We start from the raw sequence: 22,874 nt of genomic DNA on the forward strand, positions 1-22,874 counted from the left end.
TATATGTCTTAGGCTTTGGAAAAGTTGAATTAGTTTATTGGGTGTTGTGAAAATACCTAAGGTAGTCTGTAAAAGTCTGTTGAGAAGATAAAATATTTTTTTTTAACTACTTGAGAGACTTGTTTTTGTGAAGCTAAGAGTTCGTAGCCGAGGAGCTGACACATCCTTTTTATGGTATACATGCATCACAGCAGCTTTACAAGCTTGTAGAATCTTAATATTATATGCAACTTTTCTGTTGTGAAGCATATTGCAAAAATGTGTACCTCTAGCAAACCTTGCATTCATTGTTACTTGTATGCTTATAATCTTTGCAGATGCAATTTTTTTGGTATAATCGTAGTTGTAGAAAATACTATGTATTACCCTTTTGAGGTGGGGAAGCGTCTCCTGTAACTCAGGGAGGTGTGACTATTTAACTTAGCACAGTGCAGTCCTGGTATGCTACATACACTGTCAAATGGAATTTCTCTTGTATCCAAGCCATTTATTTGACATCTTTTCCTAAAAATATTCACAAGGGTCTTAAAACAACTGCTTACTACTGGCTGTTACCAGAATCCTTAAAAGTAAGAGAATAATTACTTGGAAGAATGTATTATTTTGGCATAACTCAGACATCAGGGGTAATGTTCACAGATGATTTACTTTTATTCCAAAGAGTTACTGAAGTAGTATAACTTGCTTTCCTTGAACTCTGATTATCCTCTGCCTCGTAAAATACAATGTTAAATAGATGTAGGCACACATGGAATGTTAGTTTTGATCTAAACAAATGTGGACAAAGGTGGTTTTGCTTAGTTAAATAGGAAGAATTGATTCCTGATAGGCTTTTTAGACATCTAAAGAAAGTTTTGGTGAACTTTTAGGGAAAAAAAAAGCATGTGTTGACTTTGTATCTAGATTACAGCAGCAAACTTGTCATAGTGTTGTTTTGTATTCTGGCTCTGTGTTGTTTGGAACCAATGTTTCAGTAGTCTAATATTACAAATTAAAAAAAAAATTAAGGCTAGAAGTGCAAGTTTGACTTGTTCAGTGTTTCGTGTATGCTAGTAACTACTAAATAAAGCTCCTTGTTTTTCCTTCCCCTTCAGGGTTCACAATGACGAATGAAGAGCCTCTCCCAAAGAAGGTATGTTTAAAAATATTTGTGACTTCCCCTTTCCAGGTAATCATGACAGCTTGGTAAGTTGTGCTTTTTTCTTTTGCTCTATAGGTTCGCCTTAGTGAAGCAGATTTTAAGGTTTTACCTAGAGACGAGCTCATCCTAAGGTAAAAAGCAGTTTTTTCCATCTTAACATTTTTGTGAACTTTTAATGGAAGATGTGTGACCTCCCTCTTCTGCTATTTTTAACATCCTTGTTCTGAAAAACTATTTTTTTCTTTTCATGATACATCTCTTTTGTAAAATTCTCATCTTGTCTCATATTTTTATATATAGTTTGAGGGGAATAATTTTTTCCAAAGAGGCAAAATCCTGAACAATATTTTGTAGGAGTTTGTTTTCTTCTCTTGTAACTTTAGGAGATATGGTTGCTTACATTCCTTGCTAGATACCAAGTTATTTTTAAACATCAGAAAAATGTGAGCTCCTTACTCCTACAATAAGTTTTAGGTTTTCCTAGTCTGGGCAGTCGTCTTCTCAGCATGTTCAGATATTAACAGTAAAATGTTAAAATGAACTTTTCATCACCTCCAACTTGCATAAAGAATAGTCGTGCCATCTCTTTCACCTTTTAGAAAGCTAAGTGTCACCACGGAAAAATAATAGGCAATCTTGTCACGCAGACCACCAGCTTAAAGAAACTGACCCAAGCCGCTTGTTTCTATAGACCTGAATGTCCTGATTTGTAAACAAGGACGTAACTAAACTAGGCATCTGTGTGTCATCTGTTTGTCTGGTGGAGTGGTTTGGGTGTGCATTTTGGTAAACTGTAGCTGTTGGCTTTTTGTATACTGTAAGTTATTAGTGTTATTAGGGTCTTGCATGTTAAATATTGCTATTCGGTAGAACAGAGATTAGACTGTGTAGAAACATGAGGATACAAGTGCAATGCTTGATGTAAATGATAAGCTACTACCTCTCCTGGGCAAACTGTCCTGCCAGCTACTTCTGGGGTGACGATCCTTTCCAGGGGAGTCAACATAGCCTGGCTTTGTATGTTTAAAACTGGTTTCTGGCTTCTTTCAAGTGTCTAGTACTTTGGGTATTAAAGGATCATTTAAATGGTAGGAAAAAAATACTACTTCGATGTTAAGTGGTTTAGACTTTGTGAACCTTTTTATAAAAGCTTCTGTACCCAGTATTATCCCTGGGAATAGTGAACTCCTAAGTCTGTAAAGCTATGCCACTACTTCCAGCTATAAAATTCCTGTCAAAGTATCAAAGCATAGATTCTGTGCCACTTGCTTTATGATTTATAGTATGAAAATAATAAAAGGCTTCCAGCTGTAATCAGTTTCTGTAACTTGCAATGATGAGTTGCTGCCATTTCCAGCATATAGTCAAGTGAGAGTGTGATGGAATACACTCAAGGAGGTAAAGTACATCAGCAGCTAAACTGTGTTAGTGAAGAGACAGAGGGAATTTGCTGATGACAGCTGTGTTGCTACTGAATCTTTTTTTAGTGTAGACAAAGCAGCTTTTACTGTTAGAGTGTATTTGGTTGATTTATGGAGAATTGTCTATTATAACCGGAAGTGGAAGCTTAAATACCATTTTGACCACATCCATTTTATTTGTTTGCAGCAGTCTTACAAGCACTGTTTTTGCTTTGAATGTGATGTATATTTAATGGATTTATAGTAAGTTCACCTTTACGTGTGATTTCATGTAAAAATAGCAGTTACTACTCTTAACTGCTGGATTCGTTTGTATGTTGGAGTGAAATATAATGCCCTGATATGCGTATTGTATTTTAATCAAAGGCATCTCTACTACTGTCAGACATAGAAAAGTACGTGTTGACTGCTACTGTATTGTCTTAAGATTTGGAATGCATTTTTTTTTTTGGCCCATGCTTTGGTGAGGCAAGTGGTTTTTAACATGTGGGCATATGTCATCTGCATTTAGTCTTTTAGGTAATACGTATTCATCACTGTACAGTTGCACTGATAAAATATATATATATAGAAAACACAAATTATTTTTTGTCAGTTCCTGTGCCATGAATCCCAATTTCACTGTCTTTTTCCATTAAGTACATTGTTTAGGTTTGTTCATTTTAGCTGATTGACTAAACATGAGCAGGATCAACAAGAAGCCTTCGGTCTGTCCTTTTGGGGTTTTCTGCTTGTCCTCATTACTTGTTGGTGTGGACTCCTTGGTCTTTCCCCTCCCTGTAGTGTAGTAGCTTCTTAGCTTGACTGCATGGGAGCTTCAGTGAAGAAAGAAGAGCCAGGAACATTGTAAGAAAGCACTCTATAGATCACAGCTAAAAATCTGATCAGTATTGCCCTGATTGTTTAGCCCAGTGGCTAGTCTGTAAAACGCTGAAGCACCCCAATTTACACAAGTAGTTCTGAGGAAATAACAGTGCTGTTGCTGAACTTCTATCAACATGGGTTTGTAGCCAGTCACTTTTGGACCAGCTTAGGTGCAGTGTTGTGTGTGCTACCCACTAAGTGCTTATCATTTATTCTTGGAAAAAGCAAACCTCAAAACTCAGCATAAAAAATGTGTGCTCTGAGGAAAACAGTAGTATTTATGGAGGCATTTTGAATCCCTGGAGTCTTAAAGTCTGCTTAATATTTTTAGAGAATTAACGGAATTAACTAACCTACATAATGCTGCTCAATTACCTTCCAGTTCTTGTGAGATGTTAAGTGACCTCTTGAATGTAAGTCAGACACAGGACTGTCTTCTTAGTTCTCTGTACAGCTCTCACTGTTCTTCTGTGCTTTTCCAAGTAGCACTTCAGTGAAGTTCTTCAAATTGTCACTGTTTAGCCATCAGGTTACGGATGTGAACTACTAAGCAGATCAAGAAGCCCATATTGAATGGAAATGAAACTGATTGGAGAAGAAAGCTGGCTTTTAGCCCCCTTGTTTTTCCTAATCAAGTTCACTGATGAGCTGCCTGAGTACCCTATAAATGTACCAGAAGGGGCAATATGGACCGAGGAGGAGAAAGCAAGTCTCTCGTTTGCTTAAACTGTTGCATCTCTTAGGTTATGTGTGTGAAGAGGAGAACTATGTCTTTTCTTGGGACTTAAGGTCTGGCCAGCAAGTCCTATAAATTGCTGGTTTATTTAAAGAAGCTTCTGCAAGTATGTGCAAATTCTTAAATATTTTAACTGAAAACTGGATTTTTACATCACTGTAAGTGCTGATTTTACGCACATATATTAAAAACAATTTAAACTAATGTAGGTAGTATGTGTAGGTGAAACCTGGTAGAAGGGATATATTGTCTTCAAGTAAGGCAAAAAAGTTTCCCAGAGGGGAATGCTTTCCTCCTGTAGTTGGAGGTGTGCTAGTAGCAATCTTGAAATTTCAATTCTGACATAATTGGGGGTGGTGGAGCAGTGGGGAGAAAAATGTTTGTATCACTACTGATTTTTTTGAACTTTTTTTTTTTACTGAACTTTAGTATGTATTTAGTTCAGTATGTGTTTAGGGGCAAAAATCTTTTCCATGAAGAGCCTGTAAAGTGAGCTAGGTGGAAAAATTTTGAGGCATGTAATTTTTAGGAATGCTATTTATATGAAAACTTTCATAATGTGTTCTGGTGTTTTCTGGGGAAGTTGCATGTTTTTATGCAGAGGATTACAACACTTCTGGATACAGTTTGCATTAAACTTTCTAACTGGATCTGAAATGAAGACCTGTGGCTTGTGGTGACATCTGTGAGTTGACATTTTCTAAGCGTTTCCTAATAGCAGCAGGGCCTAATGGAGTCTTCAGATCATGCTGGGTGTTGTGCAGGTTTTGTTTTTTTTTGTTAACTTGTAGCTCTAAACTCTTGGACTGTACTGGAGTTGTACCTGGTAGCTGGGATTTCTAGGTGATACATCCACTGCTAGATTAGCATCAACTTCTGCTGTCTAGTTTCAGCTGTCATGGCTGAGATTATATCAGTGAGCGAACGCATCATTATGTCATTCCACAAACTTTCTGTCCTTGCCACCTCTTCCAAGCTCCGTGTGAAAACTTAGCATGTTCATGTAATGCGAATGCAGGCTCACCTCAGCCTTGCATGTGAGAAGCTGGAAGTCCATATTCTTGAAAGAAGTATGGAAGCAAAACTGTTGTGCATGGACATTAAGTTGTACAATGTAAGACCAAAGTCGTGCATCTGGAAATACTGCCCTTTTATTGTTCAGGTGAAAACAGATTTTCTGTGAGGTTTGTTCATTTAGAGAATGGTGTTAGACTCAAACACCATCCATGTAGTTGTTTGAGACAGAAATACAGAGCTTTACACCTGTCTGCTTTGATTGTAGTATTGTTTTGTCTTCTGTACCAGTGTAGACGTAATAAACAGGAGGAATAAACAAGAGTTAGTAACCTACAGCCTTGGAGCACTAAAAATATTGTCAATTATAGTAATCTTTAGGTTTTTTAAAGCACTTTATTCTGTCATAGTTACTTGTTTTCCTTTCTATTTTCTCTTGTGTAACTTCAGAAGTTACAACTTTGATTTCAGCTTTTCAAAGATCAGAATCCCACTTTAATTCCCTCTGTTAATGATCAGTGCTACTACTGTAAACAAGGGAAAATGACCAGACTGAAATAAGCTGGAAAGACAGTATTTAGGAAAATACATTATTGAAGGCAATGAACAAGAAAAGTTACTGCAAGAGGAGACTTAAGAACTTAGAAATTACAAAAGGTGTTTAAAGTCTTAAGTCAGTTAATAGACACTGAAGTGAAAACTAAATTATCAGGGCCATCACAAGATTGTTTTTAAAATAACTAAAACTAGTCAGATAATACGTATATAAAGAAAATATTTTTCTTCCTTTAACTTGGTTTTATGAATGTTCTTGAGAAACTGTCTTGTTGATATATTTGGTAAATATTTTGAGATGTTATTCCTCAGGATTCACTGAGATAATTACGGAAATATATACCCATCAGATGAATAATCACGACTGCAAGTTTGATTGAAAAGGAATCGGTCTCCTTTCAATATGGGCCTACCAATATATTTGCTTATTTTCCTGAGACAAAGTTATTTATAAGAATGGCCTACTTCATTAATGTGAATGTTCTTAAACTTCCATTATTTCACCTTTTTTGGGATGCTTTTATCCTATTTTATTTTCTATTTTAATTATTAAAAAAAAATTCTAATTGCATGAAATAAGCCTGCTTCTGAATTTTGCCTCTCTAGTTGCTAGCTTTCTGGTTTACCTGAAGTGGGGTGAGAATGAGCTCAATTGCTAGAAGAGAAAATTGTTTTGGAGGTCTTCTGTAGTGGTTGCAAAATTGAGACAGTGCATGTGTGTGAAAGTAAAGCTGCTGTGATAGAATAAATTCAAGTTTTAAAACTGATGGCTTCATTGTTGAAGCGTTCTCTATGACTGTCAGTGCGGTGAAGGTGAACTGCAACAGTCTTCACCAGGTTTTTGACAAAACACTATGTCTGAAGAGTCATGTTTTAAAAGAGTTGGCAGGTGCATGATTTGAAAAACCCATGACATGGCTTAGTGCACTCTGCGCTTTCCAGGGATTCAATTCTTGCTTAAATACTAGCAGTTATTGAGAGGTGACTGAAGTATCTGATGTTCTTGGTGACCACTGGCTAAGTGGTTTGGTTTTGGGGCTTTGTTTGTTTTTCCAGGGGTCTGTCATGTCTACTTAACTTGTGTTTCAGATCTTCATTGCTCTTACTTTTTGTATAGCTCCTGTTATCAGCAGGTGGTCTCATGATTTTGACAGAATTACTGTATTCAGGCTGGGAGATGTAACTTAGAAGTCCAGCAATCCTGCAGCTGTATTTGAAAACCATCTCTCTTATTTCATGTAATCAGTTCATGTAAAAATTAGGTTCTTTCTTTCTGAGTTTGTTGTTTAGTATCCTGTTTCAGTTTTACTTTTGGGGGGATTGAAATTTCATGAACTAGCTTAGAACTTCAAGTGGTCAAATGGTGAAAGTTTTGTTTCTAACAATGCTCTTTTTAGAGCAGAAAGATAAGTTTAAGGGTTAAGTGGGAGTACAACTGCTCGCTTCTACAGAGTTTAAGAGAGTTAATTCATGCTGATTCCATGTTCAGTTGAAGAGATGCAGAATTTTGTTGCTGCTAGAAGGAATAGGTCTTGTGCTTGTGCTTTTCCCAGTGATGTGATCTCACCTGCTGTTACAGATCTGATGCTTTTTAGACCCTTTAAGGAGCTGTTTGAATTCAGTAAATGCCAAAAATGATCTGGAGTTAGTTTTTCTAGTTTTGATTGAGATGGTGTTGTATGTTAGGGAGTTAGAGCAGTTGCGATGAGTCTGGCAGAAAAGGGGTGTCAGGGAGGAGGAAACAGAAAAGTTCCCCTTCTGTAGTAAGCCATTAGATAAATTTGTGTCATAATATGTAATTACACCATCATGAGGAAGACGCCTCCTTAGGAGCAAAGTACATCTTCAAAAACCCCAAAACACCATCCTGTGAATTTTTTGGTAAGGCATGTCAGTTAAGCTTTACTGCAGACTTTTATTTGCTACCAATTTGGTGGCTTGTATCAAATGCAATGCTGTTTTTAAATGTGAGAGTTTTCTGACTGTGGATGAATCACTTAAATAACATGCATTCAGAGAGTTATTAAACTGTTTTGCTCTTGGTTGATGAATATAATCAGAGTATGGTCTTGATTTGAATGAACTGGTATAACTGCTTAACCTAGACTGCCAGTTCTAGTGTATTATAATACACTTCTGCTTGTCTTGTTATTCAGTTGGTAACAGACTTAATGTTGTGCTTTGTATTATGGTTTCTGTTATAGAATTTTGAGTTGTTCTGCTTTGAGAAGATGTATCTTAGGTACTTTACGCAGATACCTGGTAATAAGTGTTTGATCCCAGCGTTTATCCAAAGTATTAGAATAAGTTTTAATATTAAGATATTAAGATGTCAGTTTTAAGAGTTGTAACACACACTACCTTTTTATCCTTTTGAGATGCAAAGTGGATTTCACTATTTCTGTGATTTAAAAGCCCCTTTTTAAAAATTCTCTGCAATTGCCTAATTCCCTCTTGACATTTTCTGGTTATGTTATGAATGTATACTCTGGAAGTTTAGGAATGAGATGCCTTGATTTGATAAACTGAGCTTCAGAAAATTATTTTTTCTTTGTTTCTGCAACAGGTGGAAACAGTATGAAGCATACGTGCAAGCTCTGGAGGGGAAGTACACAGACCTTAATTGTAAGTTAGCCAAGTTTCAAAATGGTATGAGTTACCTGAATGTTTGTATAAAGCAGAGTGTTCAAGTAATGTCTAAAACTGTTAGAAATATAGATATAATAATCTATATGTAAGTTATTTGTCAGACGAAAAAAGTCCCTGTTTTTTTCTAGTGTAAGTTTTCAGCCTTTCCCCGCTTTCTCAGCTACTTATTTTCCTTTGCAGATCTTACGCAGTATCTGAAAAGTCTATTTTTGCATCGGTAGGACCATCTGTACCCAGACTGCTAGGGAGGGGAAAAAGTCTCAAAACATAACCCCACAAATAGGTGTATTTTCATGGCTCTTCCATTAGAAAGGAAATGTTAGTCTGTACCAAAATACTCCATGAATGTTTCTGTCTTCAGTCATCTCACAGGATTGTAAGCCACATGGGACGGGGAATAGTTTGGAGAGGTAAAAGTCTAAAATGAGCCCCCAGTAATGTTTAATTTGATTAGGCAAATTAACTATTTGTCAGTCTTAGGTGGTCTTCCAACCTGGTCTGTACTGCAGTCTTTCAAAAGAGAATATGGGAAAAATATCATACTGTCAAAAGGGAAAAGCTGGATACGTTCTGGAAGTGACTGAACTGCCAGTCCAAAGTCACTTTTAAAAATTGTGTTGACTGCTAGAGATTAGCTTTTTCCTGTTTTCTGCTCATCGTTTCAGTCTGAATACTTAAAAGACTTAGTACCACTGAGTTTGAAGGGTGTTTTTCTGTCAGTCCAAATAGATGTCCTCTCTCTTTTCTCTGCTGTTACATTCCTCTTCTACTACCACCCCATAGTGTTTAAGTTTTGGAGAGACTTGTATATAGCAAATGTAAGCAGTTGATTTCATTCTAATCTCAAGATGTCCTAACATAGATAAATGAATAAGTTGTTTTAACATTCCCAGTTTCTCAATTTTGGAGACTCTAATACAGGCTGTAGTAATCAGTATTATTGAATTATTATTTGCAAAGAATTATTCAGAAATAATTGTCCTGAAGAAATTTGTGATGTACTTAGTTTACATTTACAGCTGATCATTCTCAAGTAATTAGGAAAAGTAAATATCTTAATAATTCCAACTTTCCATCATTGTACACATGACAAGTAGCAGAGTGAATGCATACTGTTTGTATCAAGCTGATTGCCTGTTTTCGTGTGTGAGTAATTTGAAAACGTGCTGTGTGCCTTCTGATATTTCATATATGAACTTTCGTAAGTGATCATGGATCAGAAGAATTCTAATTGTGACTGAATTGCCATTTCTGAAGTTCTCAAATGTCTTACTGTTTATTCACAGAGTGTTGAGACCAGTTTGAGGATTGACCACAAATGGCACTGTTTTACAGACTGCAGATTGTTTTTTGCCAGAGTGTAGACTTCTCCCCTCCTCAACCCTGGCCTCAACGTTTCTTATAGATAACAGGACAGTTACAACTTGGGGAGTTTCAGACTGCAAATAGTGCTAGTAGCTGGTTAAGCAAACAATTTAAAAGTTACTTCCTATCTAAACATGGAAACATCTTAAAAAGTTTAAGTCTTAAGGAAGGATCAGAACGATGTATTTAAAACCAACTGTTGTCAAGATTTTCTAATACTTAATGATTTTTTTTATTTTTTCTTATTTATGCTTATTATAGTCATGCTCATGCTTATTATAGTCATGACTCTTGCTGTTTATGAATTTGTTTTTTAGGTTCTTGTAGTTCTCTTTAAAAACTGTTCATGAAAGGATGATATAAAATGTGCTTTTTGTTTGTCATTATTTGTATTAGCTAATGATGTGACGGGATTGAGAGAATCTGAAGAGAAGCTGAAACAGCAACAGCAAGAGTCTGCCCGAAGAGAAAATATTCTGGTGATGAGGCTGGCAACTAAGGAACAGGAGATGCAAGAGTGTACTGTAAGTATTTGGAGAGGATAAGTGTTTTCAGACTGTTACAGGAATATCGGCTTTTGAGCCAGTACCCATGTGCTATGTTTTTCGTGTATCTATAGCATCACATCTTCTGTGCTTGGAGAAATGGCAGGACACTTAAACTTTCACTGAATTAGTAAAGATCACTTCTTAAAGTTTGCTTTATTAATATTTATTTCCGTTGTTTTTCAGCAGCAGTTGTGTTTGGAGGGACTTTTGCTTCAGAGCCTTGCATGAGCCATGCTTACTTTCTAGCGTTTATCAACTGTGCATATTTACCAAAAATATTACTTCTGTCATTGAGTGTGGGAACAAGTTGAAACACACTGGGTTTCATTTAGGAAATTTTAGGCTGCTGTTTATGTTGGCCTTGGATAATGAGGTATTTGTAAGCTTCTGCATCTGTTTGGCTAGGTAGGGGAAAGAAAAAAGTTTTTCAGAGGGAGTTCTTTTGGAATTTGGCAAATCTGCTTCTTGGGGTTTCTAATGTTCTTTGTACTGAATACCTCTGTTGTTATTTCTGTTTCTCTCTCCTTCATTTCTTTGAGTTTTCTTTGACTTTGTTTTCTTCTGCCTTTAGTTTTGGTTTCTTGAAACTATCTTTTACTGCTTTTGGACTCCTGATCTTTTTTGGATTACCTTCTTAACATGATTTTCACCTGCTTCTTTAATTTGGCAGTTCTTGAGTGAAGATTGTGAAAACCTTCTTATTGCTTGTTCCTGTAATATACTCCTAAGAGCTTCTCTTATGAGAAATGCAAGTTCTGTGCAAAATAGCTAGTTGTAGCTTTCCTCTGTTATTTTCTTTTAGCCTTCATTTATTTTTTTCTTGTAGTTTTTCAGAGCTGTCAGGTAGTGACATGACACTTAACCCGTACACATTGTTTTTGCTACTCTTAAGACCATAAGATGACTTCACTTCATAGTAAGTGCTAATATGAAGAGAAGAGGGGGTAAAGCTTACTTTGCAGTGGCAAAAAGTGAATCACAGAATCACTGAAGTCGGAAGGAACTTGCAGTTTGTCTAGTCAAACCTGCGTGCTCAGAGAAGGGTCAGTTTGTCCAGGTTACTAAGGACTGTAGACAGCTGGGTTTCAGGCATCTCTTAGAATGGAGACTCCAAAATGTCTCTGGGTGAACTGTGCCAGTGTTCAACCACTATCAGTGCAAACAGCATTTTCTCATGTTTAAGTGGAATTTCCTGTGTTTCAATTTGTGCTCATTGCCTTCAGTGGTTTCAGTGGGCACCACTGAGAAGAGCCTGGCTCCACCTTCTTTACTCCCCCAACAGGTATTTATGCACATTGATAAGATCCCCCAAGCCTTCTCTTCTCCAGGCTGAACAGCCCTAGTGCTTGCAGCCTCTGCTTGCAGTCAGATGCTTCAACCCCTTAATCTTTATGGCCCTTCATTGGCCTCACCCTAAATATGTCCATGTCTCTCTTGTACTGGGGAGCCCAGAACTGCACCCAGACAGACTCCAGATGTCTCCCCGGTGCTGGGTGGAGGGGAAGGATCACCTCCCTCAACCTGTTGGCAGCACTCCTCCTCATGCAGCCCAGGATGCTGATGAAGATCCGTTCTGGTACTACACTGCAACACTTCCCTAGCAGGAAGACTATGTATTGATCCCGGTTCCCTTGTTAGTTTTACTGATAAATTCTCCTGTGAGGAACAGCAGTAATAAGAGGTTTGCTGTTTTTTTTATTTTTTTAACTTCTGAGCATATAGCTGAAGCAATAAATACTAAAAAGTAAGTTTTTCAGCAAAACCAGATTTGTGTACTATTTTCACCTTTCTTCCTCCTTATTTCTAGAAGAATGAGTTAGACAAAAATTGCAAGTATTTAAGACTGAATTTTGACAAGATCATGGAGACTGTAGGATTTTTTGCTGCACTTTGTTACAGATGTTTGTAGCTGCGATGCATAGACTTTCCAGAACGACTGTTTAGAAGAGCTTCTGAAGAGCTTTTATTAATTTCAGTGTACTCCAAAAAAAAAAAATGGGGGGTGGGAACAACAAGAAACAAAAACTACACACATCCAAATGGTTTATATTTTTCCAGATATTGACACATGAATAACATCAAGGATGTAATTTCATCTGTAGTGCATGGAGTTAGGAAGATGCATCCTTGAAGAAGGGGAGTGAAAGCTATAATGGAGACATTAGCACCTTAAAGTGTTTTCAAGTTTAAGTTCATGTAGTTTCAAGAAGCTCTGGAGGACTACTTGGCTTTTTATTGTTAGGGGTTTTTTTGCAGTAAAGTAACAGTAGCAAAAGAAATCATGTTGGATGAGATGCAAAGCTAAGTTATAGGTTGCAAAATAATTTAATAAATGAACAAAAACTATTCACCATATAAGTTATTTGATGTGTAATTTTTAATCCATAAAATAACTTATATTTTTAGCATTAACTATTTTTTATAATCCAGATTTACATGTAAAATATACCAGTGACAGTTATTTATATGTAACTCTTTAATGTTTCCTGTTACATCTTAGACTGAGCATCTATGGTGTCAAGTTTCTTGAAAACTATAGATGAGTATTTACCGTGTAATACTTGTTGTTCATAACATAACAATACTTGTTTTATACTTACCATGTTCAGATCACGTTCAAATTTAAATGAATAGAAACTTAAATTCCATGCCATGTTAAATTAATGATTTATGAATTAGTAGTTGAGAAAGACACAGTGAGTGTTGTGGTTATGGATGTGTTAAACACCTCAGTAGTTAAAATATGCTAGCTCTGCTTTAAAATAAGGTGTGATAGATTTTGTCTTAGTTGCTGTTTTAATTTGTACACTTCTTTTAAAAAGATAAACCACAACAAAACCTACTTGAGCTTATAAAAGTCACCAGTCATTGTCTCGCAAGTGTAGGTGTGCATGTCAGAGTAGCAGAGTCACCGTCCTGATTCTGTTTCAGTATTCTTTTTGAAGAAACAAGATGGTAGTTGGGTGCATAGCTCCATTCTCTTTTGTGCTCTGAGTCTAGCAGCAGAATATATGGGTTTCTTTTGAGCTCTCTTACAGAGAGTTTTGACTGGTGTTGCAAACTTACTCTGCATAGTTGAGGGTAGCTAATTGAAGGGCTAGATTGAAGTTAAGTTGTTTAATACCTCGTGTGCCCTGTTGTTGGCAGCAGCCTTGAGTTACCTTCCCCCTGGCAGGAACAGCCTTGTAGAAGAGGTTTAGTGCTGTTAGGGAAGTGCAGGTAAGGGGTTGGCTACTGTTTCTATAGAAAGCTTTTTTTTCTGGCAGAGGTGCTGTTGAAGTTATTGCTACTTCAGAGAAAGGCCTTAATCCCCTCCAAAGCTATTGCACAGCTACTGTAGGTCAATAGCAGACAGGCATTTAGAAATATTTGCTACTCCGGTAGGTTTTGGAACAGATAACAATGACCTTCCTCTGGGTACAGTTGGACTGTAGTACCTAGATAGCCATTACTCTTAATAACCTACTTGTGGTTTAGGTTGCCCTCTGTTGTGTTTTTTCTCTTATTCATTATGCAGTTTCTTCTCTCCTGCTCCTTCCTTCTGAGAAGGGTATATAGTTGTACTTATTTAGATTGCTTACATTTTCTGTTAAACACCTGTGTTCTGTTTTATTTAATTCCTCATGCTAGAGGGTCTGTTCTTTATGGATATTTTTGGACAACTTCAGCTGAAAGGTTTCAGCTGTTTTCAAGAACATGTGAGAAGCAGAGGGGGTTGAAAATGTTGCCTTAATTAAAAAAAAAATCCACCCAAACAAAACCACACACAGACTGCTTTCAGTGTTCTCTTGCCTTGGGTTAGAGCAGGGAGAAAGCTGATACCAAAGATTTTGTTCCGTTTGGGCAAATTCATCCCTGTTCATCCATCTGGTGGACTTTTGAAAAATAACAGCTAGTGTGTGCTTTCATGTTTGGGAAAATGAACAGCCAGTAGGCATTTCAGGTGTTAGAATGGGCATGGCCTGGGGTCTGGCATTGGACAGGACTGTTCCTGTATATTCAGCTCTAGTGTGAAGCTGGTCCTGACTGCAGGCGGACTCTTCTGTTCCCCAACACTTACCACCTGGGATATCAACAGGAAGAGAGATGTACCAGAGGGTGGTTAGAGGGAGCAAATATGGGAGGAGGCTTCAACTGGCTAAGCAGGAAAATGAATGGCAGAAGGGTTAAGGGGTATGGGCTTGCTTTGACAGTGGGTCATGTTGGGGGGACTTTACTAGGTGTGGGGTGAATGAAAAGCCTGACAGGTGAGAACTCTGGAGTTACAACTGGAGAGGGCACTTGTGTAAAGATGGAGAAAATTTGAGGTGGAAAAACTGGAGGAGTAAGTTATCCGAGTTTGGGGAGGGAATGAGCAAGGGTTGTTCAGCTTGAGTAACTTATTTCTACACTACTGCTGTAGGAGTGACAGTTGAGATGTTCTGCGGAGCCTATGCAAGTGCTTTCTGCTTGGCCTAGGAGTGTGAGCTAGAGGTACCCAAATGAAACTTAAATAACTGACATCTGAGAGAATCAGCTGGGTCCTCTAGAGTGTTTTGGTGTGTTTCTGGCATGAGTGAGGACCAGGTGGCAGCAATTCTTTGTGCTGCTGACCCAAGGAGTCTGTTACAGTTCTTAGGCTGGCAGTAGAAGAGGGAGGGAGCTGGGCCTAGGTAAGACAAGGAACATGATCTTTTTTTTCCTCAGTGATGCCTGTCTAAAAAGAGGTTGGGAACCTATGCTGTAGCATGATTATATTCCAGGAATACATTGCCAACTGGAGTGACTGTTTGTGTGCAGACATCTCTTAAACTCTGTTTTACCTTCTAGGGCTAGAAACTAGCTGTTTCACCCTCCAGTGCTGTGAATCCTCACAAAGAATTGACAAGTTGTTGAAATACTTCCAGTAGTGCAAGCATCAGAAAGTGGAGTGGATAGAAAAGGTCTCTCAGTAAAAATAAATTCAGTAGATCTTTATTCAGTGACACCATGTTGGGTGTTCAGTGAGGCAAAGGACCCATGGGGGTAAAATCCCATCCAAGAAATGTTGGTGTAATCTAAATTTGGACTTCCTGTTTCTAAGTAGTGTTTGTAGGTGGATTCTTGAATTCTTTATTTCTGTAAAATATTTTTATGCGGTGCTTTTCTGTTTATTTCTTTCTGGACACAAAAGTTTGTCTATTTAGAACTTAAAGTATAATAGTTATTTCTATTTTTTTAAGTAGTTAAATATTTTTATTTTGATAATATCAAATTAGTGTGGAGTCAATGGGAATATTAGTTATTTCAATACCTTTGAAATAACTTATTTGAAATAAAATCCAAGAATTGTTGCTACTTACCAATATATAAATTAAAATGTATGTTGTCCTCAATCAAGAAGTGACTGAGGTCCCTACTGCACATTTTTAAGGTAAATAGAATGTGTGTAATTATACTTTCTCTTCACCATTGCTGTGTGAAGACCCCATAACAGAGTAACTGTACATACAGGAAAAATGGTTAAACTGACAGTGATTTTGACTGTGCTGCTTGTCCCAAGTAAAGCAAAGTCTGGAGGGAGACTCCCTCCATTTTGCTGGTGATGCCTTTTACTGTTTGTCAGTGAAACTCTGTTGCTGTCAAGTCCAGTTGCAAGATGGTGTGTGTAGCAGGAGGCCAACCCCCTGATTTTTAATTGATGTTTCTTTTTTTAATCTTGTGTAGTTTTATTCACCTCTTGCTGATGAAGAAATGTGTAATGCAGGAAACATAATAAATTGGACTTAAGAATGAACGCTCTCTTTGTAGGCTGGTGTGATTTTAGCGATTAGTTGGACTCTAAACACATACTGTTTAGTACATTTTAAGCTTGTTGGTTGTGATGTGATTAAAATACAAGAAACTTCTTGAAAGTAAATCCTATGTAAATACTAAAAGTTTCGGCAAGTGCTATATTTAGAAGAAGTCTTCTCAGTTACTCTGGAAATTTTGACTGTATTGTAAGTCTGAGTTATAAATTATAAAATTGTAAATCTTTTGTGTTTTGGTTATTGCAAGAGAATAAAATCCAACCAAAATCTGTTTAATGTTAATATTTCTAAATTATTTTGTTTAAAAAATAGATATGCAAACTTGCATCATAAGTGAGTATCACATTTGCAAAAAACCCTTAGAAGTTTGTAAAAACCTTTTTAGTAGTTGCTTAAAAATAGTACTTGTCACTATTAGCTGTAATGTTCCTTAATAATTTTCACTGAAGTTACATGGAAATTAGTGATCTGTTTTAAGTAGATAAGGCTTTGTATAGACACTTTCCCCAAAGGAGTGGAGGCAGATAAGAAAGGGAGTGTTCTAATGCTCCAGTCATTGCTTTGGCAAATGTAAACTGACATGTAGAAAACAATTTGAAGCACAGGGATAGGGGATTGGGTGAATATGCACATTGATAGGGCGCAGGTGGGCAAAAGTTATTTTTATCCTGCCTTTTTCAGGTTACAATGTTGAAAGAAGGCAAGCTTCCTTGCTGGTATCTTTGGAATAACTTTGTATCTAAATTATTTTAAAATTTTATTTAATGCTCTATCAATAAGTCTTTTTTCTTATTTTATGCAGAATCAGATTCAGTACCTCAAGCAAGTCCAGCAGCCCAGTGTTGCCCAACTGCGATCAACAATGGTGGACCCAGCCATCAACTTGTTTTTCCTAAAAATGAAAGGTGAACTGGAACAGACTAAAGACAAACTGGAACAAGCCCAAAATGAACTGAGTGCCTGGAAATTTACGCCTGATAGGTAAACAAAACAAATACTCCCCAGTCAAGACTTCCCTGACAGTCCCACTACGAGAATGCTATGGTGGGACAGCCAAGTACTCGTTTCCACACCAAGACTCAGACGTTTTGAGGCAAAAGCCACATTCTTATACTGTCCAGCTTGTAATGCTTAATGTAAAACTTACCAGATGAACCTTGTGTTTCAGCTTTTTTCTCCCCCTTTGCTTCAGAGGCCTGATGGCGTCGGACTATTCTGAAGAAATGGCCATCTTCGAAAAAAAATCTTTTCTAGAACATGTAGACATTTGCAAAATTGTTCTATTTGAAGAAAATAGAGGGAGAAACAGAAGTCTTAAGTCTGTGGCACACTGTGTCTACAGACAATTTGGAGGAGAGAGAACCTAGAGATTATAAATCATGAATTGAACATGTAAAATTCCCGTAAAATGTAGAAGTGGAATATGCTTCGCTCTTAACCTTGAGCCTAGTGACTTAGAGACACTGTAAGTCAGTTTTGCCAATAAGACTGTGGACTTCCTGCTTGTTCACTGAACTGCTGGGTCAAAACTCGATGAGGTGAATTTTGCGTTAAAGAGTTTACTTGCTAACCAGTTTTAAATAGCCATGAGAGTGCTCTTTGATATCACAACAGTGGTAGTGTACACATTTGACTGTTTAGCCTTTGGGCTCTCTAGCACTTGACGGAGCCTTAAGTCAATGTTGATAAATAATGAACTGTTTTCTGAATGGTTGGTAATACTATGGACGCCTCAAAATTAGGACTGTATGAAAATGTCCGTTCTATCTAATTGCAGGTTTAAAATTGTTGGAAACAATATATATGATCACAACTAGCACGTGTAAGAAAAACTGGTTGTGATATAAGTACTTCACTGCATGTTTTCATGCAGAAATGAGAATTTTTCCGTCTTCTACGCTAAGAACTCTTTTCAAATGCTCGATACAGAAGGCACACAATGGCAACTGTCTTCAGTGTTGGGTGTTTTTATTCCTTTGTACACCTGAGTTTTTTGTATTGCACTTCTATATAAAATGTGCCTTGAAATAGTTGTAATATATAGTTAAGGAACACTATTGGTTATACTGTTGTACTGTGAATCTCCTGGGATGAACGAGAATTGAACAGGTTGTTATTTCTGCATTGTCTCGTTCTCTGAAAACAAAGTCAGTATTTTAACAAACAAACAAAAAGCCTTAAATGCATGCATTTTCCTTGGTGGAATCAGTGAAGGAGCCTTTGCCACTCTACTGATGCCTCTGTTCTGTTGTCCCAAGTTACTTGTAAAAGTAGCCATCTGGGACACTTGGGAGTGGCATGTCTGAGGTGTGTCAAATGAAATGCAGATTTGGTATAGCATTTGTGTGGGTTGTTTTTTTTTTTTTTTTTTCCTTAGTGATCAGAGTTCTATTTAGTAATCTGAGGTCTTGATTTTCAAAACATTTGGGCAACATTTTATGACTCAGTCTGATCTTAGAAAATCCAATTTAAAATTAAAAAAACGACATCCAGCTGTCACAGAAGGTGATGTATTCTAACTGTTTTGATAGCTCTTATTAAGATGGCATTACATATTTTTAACTCCAAAGTATCTTAACTGTTTGTGCTTCAGATGATTAATACAGGATTAAAGAGTAGTGTACTTACGCAGTTTATTTTTTTTTTGCATGAGTAATGACTTAACAGCAAAAGAAAAACCTCCAGAAAAACTTTATCTCTTTAACTGATACATCTGGAATGATTTTGCTATAGCATTAAGATTTTAATGATCTAGCATCAAAACAGAGGTAAGACTTGGATTAATAAATTGTTAATGTGTTACCAAGCCATTTGTAAAGCTCACTATAATGTCCAGAGGCATGCTGTGCAGATTGCTTGTTTAACTTGAAGTTCAAAAAATTATTTAATACATTTAGGCACAGATTGGTTGTTTTTCTTAAGTCTCCATGTTCTAATTGTTTGTGTACAACTGAGGAGAGACAAGTAACGTTGCTTTCTTTCAAGCAAAAGTATCAAAAGAAAATGTTGTTTCTGTAGCTACACCATACTCTCATATGCATCATAAAATTTTAAGTCAGTGGTGTGAATGTGCATAAGTCATATATGCAGTATCTGGAATACAGAAAATTGGAGGTACTTCCTGGTAAATAATTGAGGCTGTTTTCATTAACTGGGTTAAGATTTTATTGATTTTTATTTCTGGAAAAGTAAAGAAATGGTGAGTCATGTAAAATATTTATAGGATTTTTCATTCTCTTTGCATCCTGCCTCCCCTCCCTCCCCCCTTTTAATTGCTTTAATTGTCCATCCTTGTATGCAAATGCTCTTATTTCATGGCACCTCACCTAGTTTTTGAAAGAGATGATGTTCCTAGTCAGATCCCTAACTGGTGTTCTTAGGGTACATGTTAACTGCAGCCCTGAGCAGTATTAGTTCTGGGCCTTAACCAGAGATGAGGGTGTACAGCATAATCAGTGCTGATGTCTGGAGGGAGAAATAAAAGGGCATGTGATCAAAGGAATGGTTATGCTAAGTCATTTCAGCCATCATTAAACATGGAGTATAGACTTTGATTAAACATTAGTAGAAATGTCATTTGCAGTAAGCCTGGTACAACAAACACTTGTCTTTTGAAATTTAACCACTTACATTCTTACAGGTTTTGTTGCATGTGTGTGCAAGAGGATTTGTGAAAACAATGCCAAACTTAGTTTTACAGCTAGTAGGAGTTATTTTAATAGTTACTGGATTTTAAATTCTTGCATGTGTTGTCTTTTTTGTAAATTGCAAGGGGAGGCTACTTGGTGCTGTACTAGTTCAGAACATCTGGAAAAAAAATTTATGGGAAGAAACAGCATTATAGGTAACTATGCAAATTTCTATACAGGTAATAAATATTTTCCATTTTGGCAGGAGTTAACATGAAGAAATTAATGGGATTCTAAAATTGTCCCAATTCCAAGGTAACGGGTACTTGCTAATTCTACAGTTGATACTGTTCTGTGAAGAGAAAAAAAAATAATTAAATGACTTAAGCACTGTGACCTTCTTCAACTTGTAGTGATGATGAATACAGTAACAGGAATTTGCAAATGGCTAAAAATCACTGCATGTCTGCCTAATAACTTTTGGGATATGTCACATTGGTTATCTCCAAAGTGGTCCTGCTTTACACAGAATGAACATCTCTAAGGAACTTGCATCTTAATTGTGCGACTTGGACTGTATTAGGTCAGCACAATTTAAACATCAAGGACCTGGCATTGGACATCACATCAAGAAAGAAAACAGGTTGCTGCCTTTAGCAGAGTTTCAGGCTTCCAGGACTTTACACAGCCAGATTTCTTCTGGAGCAGCCATCTGAAAGATTTGGGAGAGTCAGTCGGAAAATGTTAAATGGGGCAGAGTTGGCAGAACTTAAAAGCTGTCTAAGGCTTGAATGCTTAAAAGGTAGTTGATAAGGAAATTATTATTTTAAATTCTTTCTTGTTGGGTGTTTTGGTTGCAGGAGAGAACCGTGGCTGTGCATTGTAGCAGAAATTTCCTGTTCTACTTTTTTAATCCTCAAAATTTCTTTCAGTCTTTGTCACTTGTTTAAAAGCAAACAAATGAAAAATTAAATTACCTTCTTGGTCTTGAAAAGTAATGCAACTCCTGTGATTGAATTCACAATAAACCTTTTCAAGTTTGGGTTGTTTTTTTTTTTTTTTGGCAGAGCTTACAGTTCTGTAGAAAAGAGGCCAGCTTCATTATGTTGCTGAGTTTACTGAAAGGAGAACTGTTTGTGGTTGCTATCCTGACTTTGGCAGACCAAGAGTCTTAAAGGACTTCAGTTGTTCTCTTTTATGAAGTCAGCTGTATTGCCTATATATTAATTTGCATACTACTTCCTATAATGCTTTACAGTACAATTTTTATCATGAAGATTAAAGATGTGTGATGTTACCCATTTAGTAAAGAAGATCTTGCCAGTTCAAAATATTTTTTTCCTGCCTGTTTCCCATTTCTTTCAGAAACTGGACATACTAATGATCATTGCTAGTGATCTGCAATCTGTCATTCTAAAGGAAGTGGATTAATAATATGCTCCTTCCTGAATTTCCTACCAATTTGTAACTACATTTTACTTTCTCCTCACCATGCAAGATGTGCTTAGGGAAAGCTGACCATAGAAGTTATGAAATGGGCTGTGTACGTTACTGTCAGATATATAAATTGAGTTGAAAAATAGGCATCTAATTTTTTAAAATTAGTACCTGGAGAGCATTTAAAAGAATGTCTAAGCCTCTTAAAGAAAAAATGGATGTCACTATGAAAAATTAACATGGGATTTAATATTTTTCCCCAAGCAACATTCTTCTCTTCAGAAAATTTAATTCTTAAATTTTACTGGCACAATAAATGAAGAAGGTTTTTGTTTAAAATTCATTTTGCACATGTAATTTTTATGTAGTACTTGATCTTCTGAATTACAAAGCACATCTTTAATCAGTTATTTAACTCAGTTGAGAATTAGCACATGCAAGATTGTGTGTATTGATAATCCAGATGTTGGTATAAAAAAAAGAACAATATGCTTATTCATATTTGCAGTAATAAAACTTGCCTTCCACTTTATGGGACAGCGACAGAAGATCAACTGGCATTGGAACAGCACGTGGTAACTATAGGGAGACTTTCTGCTATGACAATTATGTTGAGGCATGATGTTCCTTGAATTGAAACATGCAGAAATTGCATCTCCTTTTTGTCTGTAATTGTGACTGAGGAAAATTACTAAAGGTTTTACATTCATTTTGTGATAGATGGCTCTTTCCTTTGCAGCCAAACAGGCAAAAAGTTAATGGCGAAGTGTCGAATGCTTATCCAGGAGAACCAAGAGCTTGGAAGGCAGCTGTCCCAAGGACGTATTGCACAGCTTGAGGCAGAGTTGGCTTTACAGAAGAAATATAGTGAGGAACTTAAAAGCAGTCAGGATGGTAAGGGATTTTTTTAAGAAAATGGAAGTTGCCTTGCACTTCTGCTAGTTTAATTGCCTGATGATACACATGCAGTTAAACAATCTTTGCCAGAATGAAAGGGCAATATTGAGTAAAATATGACAATTACAAGTCTTTACTGGTAGCCTTAATTGGAAAAAACAAACAACACCAAACCAAAACAAACAAAAAAACCCCACACACTCCACAGACATAACTTTGGTGGACTGGTGGGATTTGCAGCTCCAGTAATGCAGCGTTTGAATTTAAAATTGCCAGATTTCATACTGTAGGTCTTGCTATTTAGTAGGGAATGTTTAGACTGCACGCATTATTGGTGAATTGGTAAGATGAAAGCAGTTAATGTTGTATGAAGCTAAGCATGCGCTGAGAATAGGATGCTTCTTGTTAATGGACTCATTTTGAAATTATTTTTTAAAAAATCAACTTTTTATCAATATCTAATAAGAAAAATATATTTTTATTTTTTTTGCTTAGGTAACTCAGATGAACTAGAATATCTCATTGTGTTCACAGTCCAAATTTTACAGTACTGTAAACCTAAATTGAAATGACCTATAAATGACCTCTTGCATAATTTAAATGGAGGGGAAAATGCAAATTTAAAAATCTTCAGTTGAGAGTTCTGCATAGGATCACTGTTTTCTTTGTTAGAATGTTAGAGTAGCTTATCTGATTATTGCAATAAGTCTTGGAACATAAGCTGTTTAGACATAACATAAACCTGGATATGTTGATTTACAGCTGAAGTCTGTAAGTTAGCATAGACTTGATTTGGCATTATGTAAGTCTGACATGCTCTCTGTTTTAAGGATAGAGTCGTGTTCCC

At 36.6% G+C, this 22,874-nt stretch overlaps 1 protein-coding gene across 2 annotated transcripts in view; it reads left to right on the forward strand.

Annotated features, from left to right (window-relative positions):
- The first annotated feature begins 1,098 nt into the window (after positions 1–1,098).
- The window catches only part of WTAP (Wilms tumor 1 associated protein), a 24,096-nt gene continuing 2,320 nt past the window's right edge, over positions 1,099–22,874 (forward strand). Inside the window, exons 1-6 of one of the 2 annotated variants that reach the window (XM_010087862.1) lie at positions 1,099–1,132; positions 1,217–1,272; positions 8,298–8,356; positions 10,142–10,269; positions 16,867–17,045; positions 21,870–22,024. In XM_010087862.1, the coding sequence (XP_010086164.1) occupies positions 1,103–1,132; positions 1,217–1,272; positions 8,298–8,356; positions 10,142–10,269; positions 16,867–17,045; positions 21,870–22,024 (607 nt within the window). In that variant the 5' untranslated portion in view covers positions 1,099–1,102. Of the gene's footprint in view, positions 1,133–1,216; positions 1,273–8,297; positions 8,357–10,141; positions 10,270–16,866; positions 17,046–17,256; positions 18,399–21,869; positions 22,025–22,874 lie in introns of those variants that run through there. The other variant, XM_010087863.1, reaches the window with a different exon arrangement.

Source organism: Pterocles gutturalis, unplaced genomic scaffold (assembly GCF_000699245.1).
Source record: "Pterocles gutturalis isolate BGI_N339 unplaced genomic scaffold, ASM69924v1 scaffold36726, whole genome shotgun sequence".
NCBI lineage: Eukaryota > Metazoa > Chordata > Aves > Pterocliformes > Pteroclidae > Pterocles > Pterocles gutturalis.